At 29.5% G+C, this 22,018-nt stretch overlaps 3 protein-coding genes across 5 annotated transcripts in view; 1 reads left to right on the forward strand and 2 right to left on the reverse strand.

The window, feature by feature from the left end:
• LOC105621382 overlaps positions 1–1,868 on the forward strand; it is a 40,768-nt gene extending 38,900 nt beyond the window's left edge. The window contains exons 4-5 of the mRNA XM_012202849.1: positions 492–780; positions 1,740–1,868. Coding sequence (XP_012058239.1) covers positions 492–780; positions 1,740–1,868 — 418 coding nt within the window. The remainder of the gene's footprint in view (positions 1–491; positions 781–1,739) is intronic.
• Positions 1,869–9,925: 8,057 nt separating this feature from the next.
• LOC105621383 (5-hydroxyisourate hydrolase) lies at positions 9,926–13,325 on the reverse strand. 3 transcript variants are annotated; one of them, XM_012202851.1, is made up of 3 exons: positions 13,277–13,325; positions 10,859–10,995; positions 9,926–10,371 (listed from the first exon to the last, which is right to left on the reverse strand). In XM_012202851.1, the coding sequence occupies exons 2-3, from the start codon at positions 10,993–10,995 to the stop codon at positions 10,140–10,142; spliced, it is 369 nt and encodes a 122-aa protein (XP_012058241.1). In that variant the 5' UTR covers positions 13,277–13,325; the 3' UTR covers positions 9,926–10,139. The 3 variants fall into 3 exon arrangements, with proteins under 3 accessions (XP_012058241.1, XP_012058242.1, XP_012058240.1); XM_012202852.1 differs by having other exon boundaries at positions 13,272–13,325; XM_012202850.1 differs by lacking the exon at positions 13,277–13,325 and adding an exon at positions 11,762–11,782.
• A 1,364-nt stretch (positions 13,326–14,689) lies between these two features.
• Positions 14,690–20,909, reverse strand: LOC105621384. Its single transcript, XM_012202853.1, has 7 exons — positions 20,699–20,909; positions 19,348–19,553; positions 17,099–17,326; positions 16,761–16,988; positions 16,143–16,547; positions 15,899–16,056; positions 14,690–14,879 (listed from the first exon to the last, which is right to left on the reverse strand). The coding sequence occupies exons 1-7, from the start codon at positions 20,907–20,909 to the stop codon at positions 14,690–14,692; spliced, it is 1,626 nt and encodes a 541-aa protein (XP_012058243.1).
• Between the last annotated feature and the right edge of the window lie 1,109 nt (positions 20,910–22,018).

A 22,018-nucleotide genomic window follows, 5' to 3' on the forward strand; every position in this document is an offset into this window, starting at 1 on the left:
TACTACATACAGACGGACGTACGTACTACTATTACTATAGTATATTATATAATAATAGTAGTAGTATTACTATAAGTAGTACAATAATAAAACTATATATATATATATATATATATATATATATATATATATATATATAATACTAGATTTCTTATTTAAATTTAAGAATGAAATTTTTATGAAATGATATAAAATTTTTAATTACTTATTTATCTCATATTTATATAGAAATAAACTCTTTAATACATGAAATTCAAATGCATATAAAGAATAAAAGAGGCATATAACAATAGTATTTGATAAGTTCAATTTTAGAAAGACATGCGATGTATTCAATATACAATTGAAAAGTAATGATTTGCATTGAATTGCAATGAAAGTAATAATCGTTATCTGATCAAAAAATTTCAACATCTTATCACGATTAATCGCGAATTATTTAAACGAGAGAAGAAATTAAAATTAAATGCGATAATACTTTCTGATTTTAGTACGGACAGCGGCTGGGACAATCCATTCAGACCGGATGGCGATCTCTCTCGGGAAGCCGATGAGATCGTCGAATTAATAAAGGGTGGGAAACCGATCACGCCGACTCCGGGTCAGAACGCGCCGCCATTACCAGGATGCGATAGCAAATCAGGCGATTCGAGTACCAGCCCGCTTCTTAAATCTGCGAATTGTCACGCTAACTCGTCACCGAGGCCCGGTCAGGAGAATGGCAGTGCACGAGGTGGCACTCCTTCGAAAATTGCCGGCAATCAACCTGTTAACGAAAAGGTAAAGTGTTGATGAAAAAGATGCATCACTGCTCGATACAACAACTTGTTCAATTTTTGTGTCTAATACTAATTGTTAATTTGATAGTATAATGTTTGCATTTAAATAAAAAATAAATACAATAAAAAATCTCTAAGAACCGATGCAAGATATTGTTGCGAATTATGATTTATTTTATATAATAATGCAACAAATGGTTTACGTTTTGATCTACTCTGGAAAAATATTTATTGGGTTGTCCGGAAAGTGCCGATTTTGAAGGAAAATTGAAATGCAGAAGATTTAAATTTTAATATACATTTATTAAATTTAAATCTTTTGCGGCACGAACTTTCCGGACAACCCAATACAATTACCTAATTATGCTGGGGTTTTTTAATATTGCAACATAGAAAATTACAGATTATATTAATTTTACATGCAATATATATTTACAAGAATCCATTGAATATGAAATTTTACATACAAAATATAAAATGTAAAGGCGAGCAGACTTATTAGCCACTTTGCTTCATCCATTATTTTCTAGGCACGTTAAGTTTACAGATTCTGATTGGTTACAATAACATGATGTCCAGTAAAATCTGACTAATTAATTCAGAGATAATTCCAGGATATTCCAGGTAAAAATCCTGGTTTTTTTCCAGGATTTATATCCATCGATTAATTTTCATTATTTAATTAATTTTCATCTTAATCATGGGTCGGAACGTAAACCATTTGTTGTATTATTATATAAATAAATCATAATCATTCGCAATAATATCTTGCAGCTCTTAAAGCTTTTTATTTATCCTTGATTCATTTTTTGAGTGGCACAATTTCATTAATTGTTCATATTTAAAGTTTGAAGGTCTGCCGAATTAAACATTATGCCGAATTAGAACATTATTAGATACAAGAATCAAGATAAAAATGAAGATAAATTAATCAGCCATTCGTAATGATGTCTGGTTCAGGTCGGCGCGTCTCGGACCGCAACGGTGGAAGTTGCGAGGATGACGGCGCAGGGCCCGGGCGATGCGTCACAGGTCGAGCACGTTACCCTGAAGAAGAAGCCTAAGTGCAAGTGCTGCGTGCTGCAGTAATGATCGCGCGACGGAGCCAGCGGGGACGCGCACGAGAGACGATCCTCCTCCATTATCGGGAGCATAACTTCAGCTTCGTGGCTATTGAAGAAATCACGACTGGGCAACTCGAGGTATCGAGGACGCATCGATGAAGAAGCGACTCGAAGAGGATGCCGGAACAGGAAAGTGCCGGCATTTCAAACACGCTCGAGACCTAGAGAACAGGTCCAGAAGATAATTTCTTAGAGGAAGAAAAAGGTTTCGTCTTTAAAGAAAGTGAAGAAAGTGGAAACGAAATATTGGAAACGATGAGAATATGATTGGATATACGAGAACATCAGATTAGAAATCTGAAAAAAATGAAACGAGCAGCAAGTCAAACAAGATGTCAAAGAAGCTTCTTGTATCTTTCAATCATGAAGAAAAGGGAAACAAGAAAGAATATTTTGATGGTAACAAGAGCAAATTTAATCGGAAGAAAATGAGGTAAGAGGTTATCGATATATATTCTTGTTGAGGAGATTGGAATCTCTCTTAAAATGTTCTGGAACATGAAGTTAACCCTTGCCGTGGAAGATTGGACTCTCGCCAGGCTATCTCTGGCTTTCAAACACGGAAAAGAGGGATCCACGTGGAGGATGAGACAAGGAACGTCAGTGCGCGAACATTGAACCGCTTTTCGAGAGACAATGATATTTTAATGATGTCACGAGAGAGACCAGAGTTAGGAAAGAAATGGAAAGAGAAAGAGAAAGAAAAAGAAATATATATATATTATACATACAAAACTATATTGTAGATACAGAATGGTAGCTGTATAGCTTATATGCTTTTACTATCGTGGTTAATAATCATCAAGATTATCGTGATTTAAAAAATGCATCGTACGCGTAGAGCGAGAAAGGAAAAGAAAGAATGTGCGAGAGAAAGCGCGAATGTGAATGAGAGAGAAAGGGAGGGATGATGAATAATATGACTATATAGGTGGGAAGAATGTGCGCGACGAGGCATGTAGGCTGCGTTTAGAGAGCGCGTTATCAATGTTTTTTGTATCATATTATCCTTCACATTCTAACGGTGAGGATAGAATGACATAAATAACGCTAATAACGTCTTCCCGAACGCAGTTGTAAAGTTCCGCGGGACGTCATTCGTCCGTTAGATCTCGATGCAAACAGATATATCGCCGTTTCTGAGGAAGCTAACTTGGCAGCTTTGATCAATTTTTCTTTGCACTGCGAAGGATTTTCAACGCGTCGAACATCACTGTATACAGAGGGAGTGTGCCAAATATACCGCATGCTCATTCGCAAATTTCTGGATCAGTTTTCCTTCAGTGTCACATTATACCGTTTCACAGGTGCAACACATGTATGGCATATCCAACTCAACTTTGATTGTTTATAATTTTTATAAAAATGAATACATTGAAGAAATTTTGTTAAACATAATTAACAACTTTTTTTCAATTAAAAGGATACAACAATATCTAACAAATGTATGTATTTTTATTAGTAAAAATATTATGAGTAATATAAACAGAAGTTTCGAAAAAAATCATTTTCGAAAAAAGCTGGATATGCCATATCGAAAGTGGCATTGAAGAGTTAATAATTTTACGCTTTATTTTTAATTGCTTCTAATTTAGAAATTAACTGATATGTCTATGATCGAGAGAGAGTACGCAGTTTTTGGCACTCTGTACAATAGATAGGCGTTTATTTTATTAAAGTGGTTCTTTAGTAAAGTATCGAAAATTTGAGGCACTTTATCAGTATCCATTCAAAATCACAAATATCTACATAATTTTGGATAAAATGTTAAAACTACGTATATATTTTAATGAAATAGTATAAAATACACAATAGAATACAAAAAGTAATGAAATAAAAAGAAGTTGATTTCTTGTAAAATTTTCCAGAAAGCAAAGTCTCGCTTCAACAAAATCGAACAAATCTATGATCGCTTATGATGTCGGCAACTTTGCTATAAATTTGTCTTCAACGATTTCGAATATATTCATTGTAGCAATGCTACTTAGGTTGTTTTATATGACAATTTGGCAATGTTGAATTACATTATAATTATAAGCGAGGTTTTTATATCGTAATTTTTTAAACTTTAGAGAAGTGGTAATATTTGTGTGTATTTACTCAAAAAAAGTGTCTCCGATCCTTACGTGGCACTGAGTTATACGTTAAAAGTTACATTTTCAACATTTTTTCTCTCATTTCATCGTTAACCTACCTAAGAATTTTGCACGTATATCAACTTCGGCATTTCGACTTTATTATATAAAGAAGTTAGACATTTCTATAATAATTCAATTTACTAAAGAATCAACTTAAACGCATCGAAGAGTTCCGTAGATAAAATTTTTCTCTTTTTCCTCATCTATTATTTTATACAAAATTCTATTAAAAAAATCATTATTCTATTGCCCTTTTTCTTCACTTTTTCTTATCTTTGTTTCACTTTTCAAAAATTCATATTTCACATACAAGTAAGAGGCATTAATAATAGGATAGGAATCAAATATCTCTCCCCCATTTTACATTGAATGTATTTCGAAAACAAAATTCCTTTTGAACGATCGACGTTTTAAAAATACATATTTTATCGATAAAGATAAAAATATTTAAGTTCGTTAATTAGTTATTGTATTTTGATCATAATAAATCAATGAAGATTTTCGTAAAATTAAAATACAATAATGCTAATTGCAATAAATGTTATAAGTCGAATGTCCCATATTTATTAGTTTGTTAAATTCATGTTATTCGATTATAGAGTTCATTAGAAATTTTATTTATATATTTATATATTTATATTTATATATTTATATGTTAGAAATGATATAATGAGCTTTCTTCTTAATTCATATTTTCTGAAATCTTTAATGCTAGCCTCATAACTAGTATTTAATGATAAGGTAGCTAATTGATGATAATGTTTCCAATTTTATCTGCGGAATTCTAAAGGAAAAGGATTATTTTTTACGCAGGTATAAATATCGTTAAACGTGTTATTGCTCTTACAAGGATCGAGTCTTAAAAATCTTCACGCGTGTCTCTTTTAGGACAACTGTTGGATCAGTTGATTACCTTCGAATCGGTAAGTCCGCCCTCAATTTTGTCCGCCACAATGCGAAATTAATCCCGAATCCTTTTTTATAACGATCAATTATATACATGTGAGATTTTTTATCGAATTATGCAAAGTATTTGACTTGATTACAATTTTGTAGCAAAAAATTGGCAGGGAATAAGAAAGAAGAAGTTATTCTTCTTCTGCGGTTAATCATGATGAACAGAATTGCGCCTTTTTGAACATGTCAAGGATTCGAACTTGAACCTCGTCATGTTTCATCGAGTACCTAAGTGCATTTCGTTGATTATTATCATGAGCGCCGCCAGAATTTTTCATAAAGGCACATAGAATTGTTATCTTTCAAAATATAAAATCTTTAGAATTTTATATATATATATGTATACAGCACAGAGAAAGAGAGAGTGTTTAATTTCAAATGGAGCGAATATGTTTGGGAAATTATGAAAGATATGGATAAATGTTTCAAATGAAAGTTGTATGATCTGGAGGGACGCAAATATTAATAAAATTGATTTTCGAAAAAATTATTAATTTTCAGTGTCATATGAAGATTATTATCACTTTATTTTGTTGAATTATATAATTTTTTTATATAAAATGATTTCTCTAATTATTCTATCTGTAAAAGTATTATGGTAAAGCTATAAAAAAAATCAATAGTCTAAGAAATATTTTATACTTTATTTTGACACATATTGACATGAAATATTAATTATCTCGTAACTATTAATTTTTTAATAATCGTACTTTAATATTTTTATGAATAAAATAATGAGCTGTATCAATTAATGTAAAGAAAAATACATAGTTTAAAAAATATATAGACAAAAATATATAGATAATAGATAATTTTTTTAATAAGTAATTACGTGTTTTCTTTATACTTGATTCATCTTATTATTTTGTTCATAAAAATATTAAGATATAATTATCAAAAAATTAATAATTCATGAATTATATGATATTTCATGTCAATATATGTGTGTCAAAATAAAATAAAATATCTCATAAACTATTAATTTTTTGTCTCTATCTTAATATTTTTATATGCAAACTAATTGAAGGAATCATATTATGCAAAAAGAAATCTTACAATTCCATTATAAGAAATGAATGTGAAGGTGATTCTTCATATCTTTTACAACATCTCTCTAGACATCCTTCATGTCTTTTTGACATCTAAAAAAAAAACAACGTGATACAAATACATCTTCCTTGAAACCGTTCAACTTTTATCTGAAATATTTTTAATAAAATATTTATCTTATATATTTTTCAAGATATTTACTTGAAGAAATTAAAATGAGACTCGGCATACGCAGAAATACGCTTTATTATTAAACCGAAAAAATTATAATTTTGTCCATTGTTTTGTACTACATTAATGCATAGTATCTGAAATTCTGAATTAAAAAAATTTATTTAGTTCTTTTTTTTCGCCTCTTTTCAAAAACTCAGAACGTGCCTCTCTGCATTTTTCTTACGACGCCCATGATTTTTACGTACCTGCGTTAATGAGTTCCGCGTTCGATCGGGGCGAGCTGGTATGAAATATTATAAATTATTAAAAATTCACAACCACGATGAGTCTTAAATTATATAATTTAAATTTTATAAATACGTAGAACAATTGGTTCCAAATTAATCACAGAATCTGTCGTTAAAATGTATAATTTGATCAAAACGCTTCAACAGCCCAGCTTGCTCTAATCGGCGGCGAAGCGGAAGTGCCGGGAAAAAGAAACACTATTATTCGAACGGTATTGAAGATACTATTTTCTTAATTAACAAGCCGGTCGAAGAAGGAAACTCGGCGCCTTCCCACTTCTGCGGTGGCGATTTTTAATGGACGAAAACAATTTATTGTGCGAACTAGTCGAAGGTATCGGGAGGTATTAACTCTTCGTGGCGGCGATCACACAAAGTGTTTTTTGTATTATAATTGTTTTAAAGCCCTAGTTACGTATCTATATATAAGAGATAATTACAAGAGGGTGAATATTGTATCATTGCGTGTAAAGCACGACGCTAAATCTGTTTGAAATCCTTTTTAATTTTAAATTGTAAAATAAATGCCCCTTTCTAAACAATATCAATAATTTATATCGAATAGAATCAACAGTGTTGTAACAAGTATCTTTTGTAAGATATCTAGGTATATAGATACTCTGTGGAAAAAGTATCTAGTGACAAGTATAGATACATTTCTTCACAATTTTTTAAATTATCTAGATACAGATACATCAGTAATATCTGAAAGATTTAGTTATTTTTTAGATATTTCTTACAAAAAAAACTGCATAAACGAATTTTATTTTGCAAACTACTACTTATGTAGTACTTATACAAATGTTTAGATAATTGTTATTTATCATGTTTTTTATAAAACAATAATGTATTGGAAAATCGATTTCTTTTTGGGATTAAAATTATGTTTATAATATAATGACATAATGTATAGAGAGAATGACATATATACATAGACCAAGAATTCTGTTCGAGAGCTTGAAGATGATAGGATCTGTGATCCCGTTACATCTCTTTCTATCTTCAAAGAAAGAAGAGATAGCATGGAACCTCGACGATCACAGAAGTCAATCTTAAGTTACTTAAAACTTAAACTGTCAATTTCCAACTCCATCACTGAAAAAAAATGGGAATTTGGTCTATGTATACTGTCGATATATATAGATAAATCTAAATATATCTTGTAACTATGTATTTAAATTTAAAAAGTATTCTACAAAGCTACTTATAAAGACCTAGGTAATGCTCTTAGGTACTGCTAAAGTACCTGGGTACTATACTAAGATACTTATACCCATGATAGAATAAGAAAAGTGAGTTATTGCGCATAATAGCGGAAAAGAATGGGGAACACGAAATGACAACTAATATTGGACTCGTACAAAGCGCACGAATTTTAAACACGCATTACTGATCAGAAATAAAAGCACAGTAAATTTATTGAAAATAGCAATATAACAATATATTAATCCATAAACCATAAAAATATAAAAACTTTTAAAATATCATTAAAATATAGTAAATGTAACATTACACATTTGTTTGTTTTCTTAGCTTTTTCGATTGTTTAGTCAATCACTTACAAATGCTTTAAAATGCTTTCTTCTCAAGAATTTTATACACATAAACGGTCGTTAGAAAATAATTTCCACTTAATTGCGTGCTCACAAAAATGGCAAAAGCATATTATCAGTCATATTAGATTTCCATGATACTAATATGGTTGGCTGTCAGCTTCTCACTGTTTAAACTACTGCGCATTCATGGAAATAGCTCACTTTTTTTATTCCACTATGCTTATACCTAGATATGTTACAACACTGGGTATCAACAATTCGATTTTAAGTCCCGCTAGAATAGATAGTGAACGTAATACAACGGAGTATATCTTTACTTTTCTTATTCTTTTATCTGCTCTGAAATGTACCCTTTCGCAAAACTTGCGTTAATCCTCGTGAGAATCCATAAAAACTTCGACCGGATCCGAAAATATTCAATATTTCGCGTGCCGCGAAGAGCCGCTCGAGCGCAGTTTGCGCAATGCAAGAGGATCTATAACGCGCATACCTACATACAAAAACCTCTTAACGTCTGTTCCCACGCAAAATGTTGACTCTGCTGAGCTTACAGATATTAAACGAATATTAAATGTCTTGTTAAAAAAACATTATATGAAGTACATATTCACTATTTAACATGAGGCCTACGAAGATAGATTCAGAATATCGAATATTAAGTGCCATAATTAAAATTGAAATCCAAAACTTCGTAGATGGAAGAAATATAACTCGGCGAGCTTTGCCTAGCGAATGATTTAAATGAAAATTCATAAATTAACTCTAGCCATAAAATCATAAAGTATGTAGAAGCTCGTCTTCGGATCTATTCTCGTAGGTCAATGGTCTCCTATTCAAACGCCTATCCATCTCTTCATTTCTTCGGTATCTAATAAGAATATATAAAATATCTTCACTGTAATTTCAGGATACTTGAAACATCTACTTTTTTAGCTACATATCTATTTAATGAAAGATGATCACTTCTGTGAATTATGTATATCCTTGCTATTGGTTCGCAATACAAATAATTTATCGAGTTTCACGATAAATAACGAAAATTACAAAATGTCGAAATATAGACATTCAGGAGGTTTAAGCAGTTGCGAGAGAGATAGAAGAAATCGAAAATGAGTTTTTTGAATTTATAGAAGGCATATTATATGGGTTTGAAATCATTGATTAGGTTGAAACTTACGTAAGTAATTACTGGAAATACATGATTACATTGTGCTTAATATTTTAAACGCATTTTTTTCGAAACTATATCTTTCAAACTAGCTCCCATGATTTCAAACAAATTAATGAATCCATCGACTTCGTCTTTTAGCTACATATTTCAAATACCTCTCTTTATCATTGAAAGCACCGAAATTAAAAGATATTAATTTATTCATTTTATTTCTAACATAGATTTAAAAAATTTTAGCAAATTTTTAAGCGCTATTTTTATATGCATTATAATTATTTTAAAAAAATTCTTTTTTATAATTCTGCTTTCAATGATAATTGAACATCTTTAGATTAATAATTTGATTTGATATTTCATTTCAGATAACTGAGAATCAAGATTTTATGGCAGCCATGAGATGATGCGCGTTTGGATACGTCCCATGTTTATTTTTATGCTTATCACAATTTTCATTAAGTATTTTTTTTAATTTGAAAAAAAATTCCTGAGTCTTAATAAAATATGTACTATTATGCGTATAAAGTTTTAAATCAATCACTTGCATAATTTCCATTTTAAAAAATTCATAAAAATAGCCTTTTTAGTTCGCGAAAAAAATTGTTCCATTACGAATATTTACTATTTTCTAAAAAAAAGTAAAAACTAAATAAATATTAAACGTTTTAAATAACTTATTACGATACTCTTTTGAACAAAAAAGTTTTTAATTAATATAACGCTTTTTTATTACAAATTTTCAATGGAATTTAATATTTAAAGATTCATAAGGAATTTATAAAAAAAATATATCCACAAAGAAAGAAAACGATAACTATTTTAAAATAACAGTTCACATTTTCTCGACACACATTTTCTGGAATATAAAAATATCCTAAGTGATTTCTGGATTAAGTGTGATGTCGATCACGAGCCACGATATGTGGTATATCCGAAAGGATTCAGCAGCAGAGGAATGTGATAATGCTCATTAGGATGTTGCACGTCGAACATCACGTCAATCATCGGGTACATAAAAGCGGTTGCGATTCGCTTGAAATAATCGTTTACCCGAAACTCAATCTTGAATCTGCCAGACCCGGGATTCTCTTGTATGTCTTGCAACAAATTCTGGCAGCGTCCATTCGAATCTGTCGTGCTATGAAAAAAAATTGAAAATTAATAATGATGAATAATACAGTTAATATCCATTCTCGCTTAACAATCTCAATATTATGTAGGCTCCAATGATATAATAAAAAATAATTAAAAGCCTCTAAGAATCAACGCTAGTTATAGTTGCGTATAAAAATTTATTATTATCAGTTACAAATTAAAATATGTTTCGACCCGCGCGTTTAGGGTTCTCCTCTTCAGTAATAAAAATCTTTAATATATAGTGAGCTTTCTACATTACGTAAAAAACCGTTGTGTTACGTGAAAAAACATAAAACACGATGTCAGCCATTAGGTAGGAGCAATCATATGCAAAAGTATTTTAATATGCATGCATGCCAGCTCTGTATATGTACATATATATAATACATATATATACATGCAGAGCATGCTTTCCTTTTTCAAATGAAATTCTTACAAATAAAACATTTATATATATAAAAAAATATATGAGACAATGCAAAATGTACCTTTCTTTCAAAAAAATCCACTTGTTATTTTCAAACTTATAGAGACATACAAACAAACCATCAGCAGGCCGACCTCTGCTAGTATCCAAAACATGTGTAGTAATACTTAATTTTTCCTTAATTACAGAAGTACTCATCTATTATATAAAAAAACACAAAAAACATAAACACAAATTACTGCAATATAATAATAAACTGCAAGAGAAATTCATAACTTCATCTTTGTTTTTAACTTTGGATTTCTATATCACATTGTAGACTAGCGATAATATATTTTGTATTATGCTTAAATAATTTGAGTAATCTATTTGAAAAATGATTAAAGATTGATAATTATAAGTAAAAATTAGATTGATAAAAATAAATGAAATAAGAGAAATAATACCATTTTTTCAAAGCGTTTCTTATTGTTTAGAATAGAAAACTATTTGAGCCAGCACAGAATGTACAGCAAATTTCATTTATTTAAAAAGATACATAACGTAAACATGAACATTTCGTAAATTCATTTCATAAATATTTGAAAGTTCCTTCTCAGTGCAAATAAGTCAAACACTAATGAATATAAAGCATTAGTAATCCGTAAATTGTTACATGTTTCAAAATGAACCATTTTTAAGTTGGGTCAAACGTGAGTGCATGTTCAATTAACTTCTTGAACATTAAATTACCCGATTTGCTGAATGAAATAAGTTAATCAAAACAAATATTTTTCAAAAAACATATCTTATAAATGAAAAAAAAACAGGTCTTATAAATGAAAATGAAACTTACGTAGGAATTGGGATCATTATATAGAACGAACAATATTAAGCATTATGATCAATAGTATTCATTAAACTGTTTTTATTATAAATTAAATATGCATCAAGTGTAGTCACTTCAATAAAATTAGAAATTTACATGTAATAACAAGAATGTCATTTGACTTGACAATGTCGTTTTTTAAATTGTGATTCATGGTTTCTTCTTTTTCATAGGTTTTCGATATAAGTCATAGATGAGAGTATTATCCTTTTTAATCAAATACTCAAAAAATTCATTGAATTGCCTCCTAACTTTATGATAAATTTTAGTCTAGGGTAATAGAAATTAAAAATATCCAAAAGCTCATTTTTGTAAGAATTGTCAAGAGTAAGAGCAATATCGTCCACATATCTTACATAAAAAGATGGAGCGACAAAGTTCTTTTTTTTAACGAACACGACTCCAAGTTTTGGATCACAATATTAGCCGCTATGGGGGAAAGTGATGAACTCACTGAGTACATCGAGTCTGTTTGTAAAACTTATTATTAAAAATGAAAAATATATATTTAAGTATTAGATTTATCTTTAAAAAATTCCGTCTTCGTGATGTCAGTATTCTGTTCAATATTAAGGAACCATCTCTTTGATAAATCTTCAAAACTAAATCAATTGGTATATTATTAAAAAGTGAAACGTCAAGAGATAAAAATGAAGCATTCTCCAAAATTGTCAAATTAGAAATATTTGTTATCAATTAGAAACTGTTACTCATAAAGCTTTCTGTAGACGCGGTAGACTGTTGTTACTTTATTCAAAAAAGCAACTAAATCATGAAAGAAATTCCCAACAAACGAAAAGCTAATGACACGAAAAGGATCCAACTTTATCTATTTGTAGTAAACCGTATGCACGAGATAAAATTGGAAATTTGTAAAATTTAAATAAAACTTGTAACAAAAATCCAATATAAATGCATAATGCTTCCAATTTTTAAGTGTTTTTAACTTAGCGATCACCTTGTTCAGAATTTTAAATCATACGTTTCAATCTGCAAACGACCCCATTTTTTGTGTATAATCTGCCACTACTATTTGCCTTTATCGGTATGTGTGAACAAAATTTGTGGATTATATATTAAAATCAATGTTTTCATCTATTTTTGTGGAAAGCCACATTATCACGTTTTTCTTCGAATCATTATGCTGTGTCACCGCGTTTTTATAAATAGTATCCTAAATAATAAATGTTTCGTAATTTTAGAATCGATTGAATAATATTTTGAAGAAGTAATTATTAAGTTTTAATTTAAATACCGATTATTAATCAAGTTATTGTTTAATATATAAAGGTGTCCTCCTGTATTGCGTTGCAATCTTGAAATTTTTGTTATTTTATTTCAGATTCAATTTACGATTACGTTTCAAAATAAATCGAATAAGTGCACAGTTTATAAAATTGATATATTTGCAAAAATTACATATAATATTATTAAATATTTAAGATTCGCTTCGAATGAAAAAATTATTTTTCTTATTTGATAAATTTAGATATCAATATAATATTTTTTGTTAAATATAAATTCCTGTAGAGTCTACATTTTTTAGTTTTCTTAAAGCCTATCCAATATACATATATTATGTAGTAATATGTTTTTCGTATTGTACATTACATTTTTGAATAATTTGAGGAAAAGGTTTGATTTACTTCACTGTCACCACACTTAGTATTCATATAACTAACTACGTTCGAACATATGCAGACAAACGTCTAAATATAGATAAAATGGATCAAAGAGGTCAAGGAATGTGGGCAATGTACGATTGAAAGATTGATACTTATCTCTAGTATACATTCATTAAAATTTAATAATGTCGTTTGTTTAAAAAAATACAATACGTAACATATAATATGATTCAAGCGAAAATAATATACGAATACAATGTTCATAAGAACAAAATTCTATGTGACATGCGAGAATAAAAAGCAAATAAAACATTTACTTACAAAAAACTCTCGAAAACTAACGTATTTTCATAGTTATAGTTTTGTTCAAAAACTTATTTCATTGAATTCATTATTGAAACTTATAGCTTATATTAAAAATAATTCTTAATTGCATGTACCAAGTCATACCTTATACACATAATGTAACAATCTTAATAGCTATCTATGTAAATATATTTTGTTGATTATGCAATATTTTATCTGCAAAAGCATTAAAAATATTTTATTATTTCATTTATATTTTTACTATAATTTCTGTTTATAATATAATCTAATATAATTATATACAGAGTGTAATTAAAATAAAATAACAAATTTCGGGGCAGAGTACCCCACACTAAACATGAAAAAGTTCATATGAACAAACGTCCGCAAACTCATTGTTAGTGAGATACAGTTCAAAATATTTATTAATAGGGAAAAATAAAAAAGTAATAGTTATTATTACTTAATATTATTTATGTCCAATTTTTAATTACAATAAATGTTTGAAGTGTCTTTCAATACACACTTGGACACATCGGATCATGGATTGTTGCATTCTTTCAAAGATTGCAAATGATATTACAAGTATTAAAGAATTAACGTAGCTTCATTGGCGATTGGAATTTCATAAACTAAGGATTTCAAAAGTCCGCGCAGATAAAAATCTGGAGGATTTAGATCGGCGACTAGCGAATAATATTTAAACATTTTGAGCAATGTCTCAGTGGATTTGCGGACATATGTTCATATAAATTTTTCTTATGTTCTAATGTAGAGGCACGGCTCTAAAGTTTGTTACATTATTTTAATTACATCATATATAGTATATGTATATGATATATGCATGTTATGTATTTTGAACACATTCAATACATATACTAACTTATTTAATTCTCTCTCTCTCTCTCTCTCTCTCTCTCTCTCTCTCTCTCTCTCTCTGCGATATAAAAATAATAAAATACACTCGCAATTTCATCTTCAAAAATTGTGAAGTATTTCTTCGCAACTATCATGAAAGAATTTTTTTTCAATAGCACATTTTACGTGTCACATCTTACTTACGTGCCACGATAAGTTGTGTAACCAAATGGACTTAATAAAAGAGGTATGTGATAGTGAGTTGTTGGTTTTTTACATCAAATACAATCTCGATGAACGGAAACATGGTATCTATTCTTTTCAGTGTAAAATATTTATCAACATCAAAATGAAGCTTATAACGACCGATTGTACCTTTTATCTTTTCCATCAAATCATCGCAATGACCCTCTGCATTTGTACTACTGAAAAAAAAATTTTTTGTTACCACATTTATATTCTTAACATTTTTCAAAAAAAAAAAAAAAAAAATAACAACAAAGATATTAATCTTAAGTTATAAATTTTCTTTCTTTGTGTGCATCTGTTGTCTTTTCTTGTTTCATGTGCGATTAAAAGTATACATTGAATAATTATATAAAATTAATATCTTAATAACAATATTTCATATTAAAATTACCATTGTTAAAATTGTTAAAATTACCATTGTTAAAATTAAAAACAAAATTTTATAAAATTTAAATACTAAGGGGATGCTATCTCGCGTTTATTTGTTTTATCAATTGAACGCAATAATTTTTATATTAATTTTTCATATGTATTGTTTTTATAGATTTGAAAATTCTCCAGAATTAAAATTTAAACAAATATAACGCAGTCCGGATTGCATGAAAACAAAAAAATTCGAAAATTACAGTTTTATTGCAAACTTCTAGCATCGACTCATTTAACAATATATATAATACTTTTATAAAAAAATTTATATTTTGTGTGTATAAAACAAGTTTTGTGCGGACTAGGGATTACACGGAAGAACTTTTAAAAATATGCCTAGAAACTAGTATAAAAGACAAAATTGTGTAAAAATTGTATAAATTATTATATTACTACAAATTATTATATTACTACTATAATTCTGTCGGGATTACATTATAAAAGTCCGAAAAATTAATTCAGCGTACAATTTTCATGATGACATACGTAGTATTGAATTATTTAAGCATCAACTTCAATCATTAAAGATTTTTATTTCCTATCGGTTATAAAAATTTTATATCTCGCGTGTCAGTGATATTGATGTATGGTAATATATAATGATTTGCTGATGTTTTATAAATATGTGTAAAATCGGTAAAACAACAATCACTGTTCAGCTGTTATGTATCCCCTTAATAGAAAATTGATAAATCTTTTGCCTCAAATTATAAAGACTATATTAAAGAAAATAAAAATATATAATGATTAATTATAAAAAGAGACGTACTTTTCATTCAAGAAGGTCCATTTACCATCCATCAATTTGTATAAGCTAACTTGTAACCCACTAATTGGAACTCCCTTGACATTATCCACAACATATGTAGAAATTCGTAATTTTTTCGATGTTTCCCTGGCTGGTTTCCCTGACGATTTTCCGCTAATCTAGAATAAATAAGATATCAATCAATAACGTTACGTTCTGGACCACATAGTAAATGAACGAATAAAAAATTACACATTTTTTTTACCTTCTTAGTCGACAATTTAGTATCAGCCGATTGCTGATTAACAGATTGTTGGCTGGTGCTAGGAATAATCAATGATTGATCGATATTGGAATCTGGCTTTATTTGGATTTTGTTCTCTGATTCGTTTATGATTTTATTTTGATCAGTCAGCATCAATGCTGTTGGGTTACCCTTAAGCTTGGTCAGCACATACTGTGTGCCCGGTTGGAATGTACCGCCAGTTAATGTAAAAGTTTTATTACCACACATTAAAGTGATGGTCTTTTGAGTATTCGGATTCGGCGCAATCGGCACATAATTCATCGTACTTTTACTCGGCATTATGTTTGTCGCGATATTTGTCTGATAAGTTGTACTCAATATCGGTAATGATGTAGTTACGAAATTATCTTTACTATTCTCCAGCTACAAAACAATATTTTTTCTATATATAGTTAATTATGATTTCATAATAAATATATAAAATATATAAAAATACTTATATAATACAAATACTCACTAATGATTTTCAATATGAGATTTACGTATAATAATATATATAACTAAATTTAAGATTGATTTAATAGCAGTTTTTTAATGTTTATATTTTTCTATCATTCAGAAAAATAAATTACTCACAAGAACTTTTCCATTTTTGGTGGCTTTGATTACCGTTTTTTTATTTTCGCGTGGTTTTGATGTTTCCTGAACATCATCCTCTAGTTCAGGTAAAACAGATATATCATTATTAGTCGATTCTATCACCATCTCTACTTGCACGTTTTCTTGATCCTCGACTATTTCTTCCTCAAGATATTCGTTATGAACATGAGCCATCGCCTTTGTCAAAGGATCTTGACATTTTTCCTACATGAAAAATTAGCATCACGAAAAAGTATAATATTCGAAAAATCGACAGATGTCAAACTATAAAATTAATATTTTTTATTGCACGCATAATTTGTTGCATAAATTACCTCGGATAATTTGATCTTCTTTATTACAGATATAGAATCCTCATTGGATTGATCACTACTATCCATTTCCTTTTCTTCTTCCTGTTCAATATTGACTTCTTCAATTTTTCCCTTTACATCTTCCAATTCCATTGAGTCATCCTCATCTGTATCTAATCTTTCAACAACATATTCGATATCGTCATCATGATCCTCACCTAGTTCCGCTTGAGAAGAATCATCTATTGTCTAAAATAAAAATTTATACATATATATATATATATATGTAAATTAATAAACAATAATTCTAATCAGAGTCAAAGATGAATGCATGTTATTAAAATTAGCATAATACAGCAATTAGATATTTCGATCTACATTTTAGAGTCCTTCTTAGTACAACAAAGAGGAATTGAAATATATTAGGTGTAGTAAAAAGAAATCCATTTATTTTTGCATGAAATTGAATGGAAAATAATGGATTTCTTTTTACTACACCTAATAATAATAGAGTTCAATACTAAATAGTCTTCAAATAAAATGCAATATTTAAGGTCTGTTCTACAATAGAGTCGTAAGTGGTAAGTCGTAAGAAATTAACCAATCATAGTCGAGTATTCTTCTCACACTTAACTGTAAGATAAAATAAAGCCGATCACAAGTTTGTTGCAATAGCCAATCTAAAGCAATTTCAAAATACAAGCTTCAGATTGCTATCGCAACAAACTTGCGATCTATTATAACTAATGTAGAACCTTTAGAAAGTAATCTTTAGATAATGTAGAACCTTTAGAAAGTAATCTTTAGAGACTAATCTTTAGAGAGACGTAATGCTTCCAATCTATATCATTTATCCTTGGTTATTTTATTTATTATTTATTATTTATTTATTATCTTTATAAGTACATGTTCTATTATCCATGTTCTATTTCTCTCAATTTTCATTTTACATTCGTCTACCAAACAGTTATGTCATGTTTAATAACTCTTAATTTGTTGTTTCATGTAAATGAACTAAAGTTTGATTTTAATTATTATTTATATTAACTTTTTAATTTATTCATAATTGTACACAGTAAATGGAACAGTCTGATGGAACATGTACAACATATCTTATAGAAACCATTCAATCTTAACAGTCATGTAAGTTTATTTTACTATATTTTTTGCGGATACCTTTATGTATTAGCAATTTAAAATATATTTTTTAGTTGTAATGTAATTTTATAATTAATAATTTAAGTAAATTTCTTTGTACTGAAGAGAATCTTGACCATAGGTCGAAATAATATTAACACTTCCGAAATAAAATTAACACATCGTTATAATATTAACACTTTGAATAAATAGTATAAAATACACATGAATAACCAGTGGCTCAAATTGGCATTTTACTTATTTTTTTTATATTTTATATTATTTTTTAGATATTAATTCTTTATGTCGATCGTCTGTTTACATTTATTCATTTACATTTAAAGGAAGCAAAAATTGAAGCATTTTGTATTGATGTATAGAGAATTATAATTTAATATGTAATCAGTAATTATATGCTATAATCCGACATGAAACAGTTACAATAATCAGTCTAAAATTTAACTGATTATTCAAAATTAAGGACACAGGTCAGCGATAAATATATTTTGTATGCAGAGAATATTCGCGAAAGATCGAACGTGAAAACATGATCGCCTGGCGCTAAGCACTATAATTCAAAAGCGGCGCGTCTACCAAGCAATCCCTCGTCGCGCAACAAGCGACCGTGACCGATAGACATAAGCCTATATTCAAATTCGAGCTTTTATGAAATGCTTTGAAATGCTATAATATGCGTGACATAAAGTATAGTATGTTAGCGCGCTAACATCGTTGTAAGCGCAATCTAGAAGGCCATATAGATCGCGTTCAGTAGATTCAGCTGTTGCGAAGCGAATCCGTGAACGCTCGCTGCTATTGGTGTATTCTTTTAGAATATTTTAGATCATCCAATAGTAGTGACCGCTCACAGATCTGCTCCATAATAGTTGAGTCTGTTGAATGCGGCCAGTTAGCGATAGTCCGCGTGGATACGTGCATGTTCAGATAGAAATTAATGTCTTCCCAAGTATTGCGAAAATTGCAATGGTAAAAATACTTTTCGACTCAATTTAATCTGTTCTACCCGAACATGAAATATTTTGCGGTTATTCTGGGACATTCTGTACATTTTTTTTTTCAATAATAGATATATAATTTTTAAATTAACAAAAGATTTAACAAAAGATACTGACCTCAACTTCTTCCATAAGTCCTATTTCAGGTGCATCGGCATCTGACTTCTGTATCTGTTTCTGTTCCAATTGATATGTCAAAGCCGAGCGCTGATGCTTCATTGTGCATGTATGTTTCAGTAGCGACAAACGATGTGCATGTAAATTCTTTCTGCAATATAGGCAGTAAGCACGGGTCGGTTGATTGGAAACTGAAGTTAGCCATCCTGTTTATAAAAATATTTTAAAAACATTAATATCTTTTACTTAAATAAACTCTATATCAAAGTATTTGTTTAAATTATTATTATTATTTTACTGAAGATTGAGGAAAGATAAATTAAAGTTGAGGTAAATTAAAGTTTAGAATTCAATCAATCAGAAACAAACAACTTATAAATTAATCGAGAAACATCGAATGCGTCATTTGAGTCTGAATTAATCAAACAGCTCATTAATCGAAAAAAACCATCAGAAAAAAATTCAATTATCTCTATAAAAATCTTCGATTAATCAAAGCAACACAGCCCATACCACTGATGAGATACTATTAAAGACGGTCGGCGCTTATGGAAGTCACGTGCTTGTTAAAATTTAAGTGAGAGTAAGAAACTAATAATATGGTAGTAATTTCATGATTTATTATTTTCGTAGACATGTATATATATGTATATATATATATATATATATATATATATATACATAAATATATATTTAAAACTTAACAGTACAATTTTTTACTTAAATGTGATTTTAATATTATCATCTAAATTTGATTGTATCAACAGAGATGATAACTGCAAAGAAAAATTATAATTTTTTGGCAATATATGAGATATTACAGCATTAAAAGTATGCATACTTATTTATACAGCATTTATAATAAAAAAATCACGAATTTAATAATTATCGATATATTTATGTTAATCATAAATTTTTATTAATTGTTGGTAACGTTCTTCAATTATATATCCCCGGGCCCTACTGATAGTCACGAAAATTTGTCCAGGATCGACGGTCTTTAATAATATCTCGTCAATGCCCATACTAATAGCATATTCGATTTATTGACTCAACTCAAGTCAATTCACGGTGTGTTCTTTTTCTAAAAATGAATGTCAGCATGAAAAGGCATCTTTATGGTTACTGTTTTGTAAAATGTGAGCGGTAACCTTAAAAACTTTCTTTTCCCTTTATGTTGCAGCAGGATGATAAATTAAACTAGGAATTAATCCACGGTATGTGTATAACTAGGGTATAGAAAGTTAAATCAAGAACAATCAATCTAAATGCAACATCAGATAATCCTATGCGTAGGATTTCCTGTGAGCAACGCAAGAAAAAGAAATAGAGAGAAAGAGAGAAAACGCACCTTTGAAGTCCGACATCTGTTCCCACTCCCTCCTATAACGCTGCGTATAAACCCGCGTCTTCGCATGGCTGATCTTTCCCGTCGGCGTGAGACGTAGAGGTTGAGAAGGCGAAGTTGACGTGGAAGTCAGCACATTTCTACATATTACGCCCCGCTCAGAGACGAGCGTGACAGTTTTTGCTGTTTTTGGCGAGATACTGATAGTGTCCATTCGTGCCGAATTCTCCAGTTATGCGTGCCAGTCGCGCACAGTCGAGTTTGTATCCAAAATAGCAGCGTGAAATCACTAAATAGTTTTTTCTTCTCGCTCCGTTACTGTGGTTATCTGGTGTAAGTAGGGAACTACGATGAATACGACGACGATCTCTAGACTTTCTCGCCTAGTATTCCGTTCTAACTTGTCTAACTCCCTAGCGTAATGGCGGATGCTGATGTTACTGCACGTAAACCGACCCGTCGAGTTCTCTTTCGATCGACTTGGCTGTTAAGATGGCAGTGCAATGCAGGGCCGTATAAAGCTCTATATATCAAAGTACACATACACATTTTAATCTACTAATCATATCATTAATATTAAGCGCTTATTGAACTACTAAATCGAAATGACGGTCGAAATAGTCAATAGGAAGATTGCCGGTATTTCAGGCAGATAAAAAAAAATGCATTACTTTGATAATATAGAGCTTCCAGGGCCGTACTTATTGACGATGGCTGAGAACGCCTCGAACAGACGAATATTCTCGAATCGCGACGCGATTTATTATATTTGGAATTTATCCCGTCGATCAATCTTTTTCGCATAATCGACTAGATGTGACTATTAAAGATCGATAACCTTATGAAAATTCGCGTGAAAACCTAAATGGTTTATAATATGATACTAATATGATAATTTTATAATTTATTATCCTGATTTTTTTATAGACACATATACATATATGTTTAAGATTTAATAATATTCAATTTTAATTTTAAATACTATAATTTTATTATTCAATTAAATCGTACCGATTTAATTGAATGTACGAGCGATAAATTAAATAAATATAAATTAAATAAAATTAAGCGAATTAAAAAATTTATAATCACTAGTATCTTTAAATTATCTTTAGGTCTCCGGAACTCTATTAATAACGGAACTCTATTAATAGTCATGATAATTTATCCAGGATCTTTAATATTCCATTGAAGACGTATTCAAAACAAATTATATATATAAACATTATGTATATATAAATTTAGACACCCACACACACACACACACACTACCCCCCCCACACACACACACACACACACACACATACAAATGTACGCTAACAA

The sequence above is a fragment of the Atta cephalotes genome (assembly GCF_000143395.1).
Source record: "Atta cephalotes unplaced genomic scaffold scaffold00033, whole genome shotgun sequence".
Lineage (NCBI taxonomy): Eukaryota > Metazoa > Arthropoda > Insecta > Hymenoptera > Formicidae > Atta > Atta cephalotes.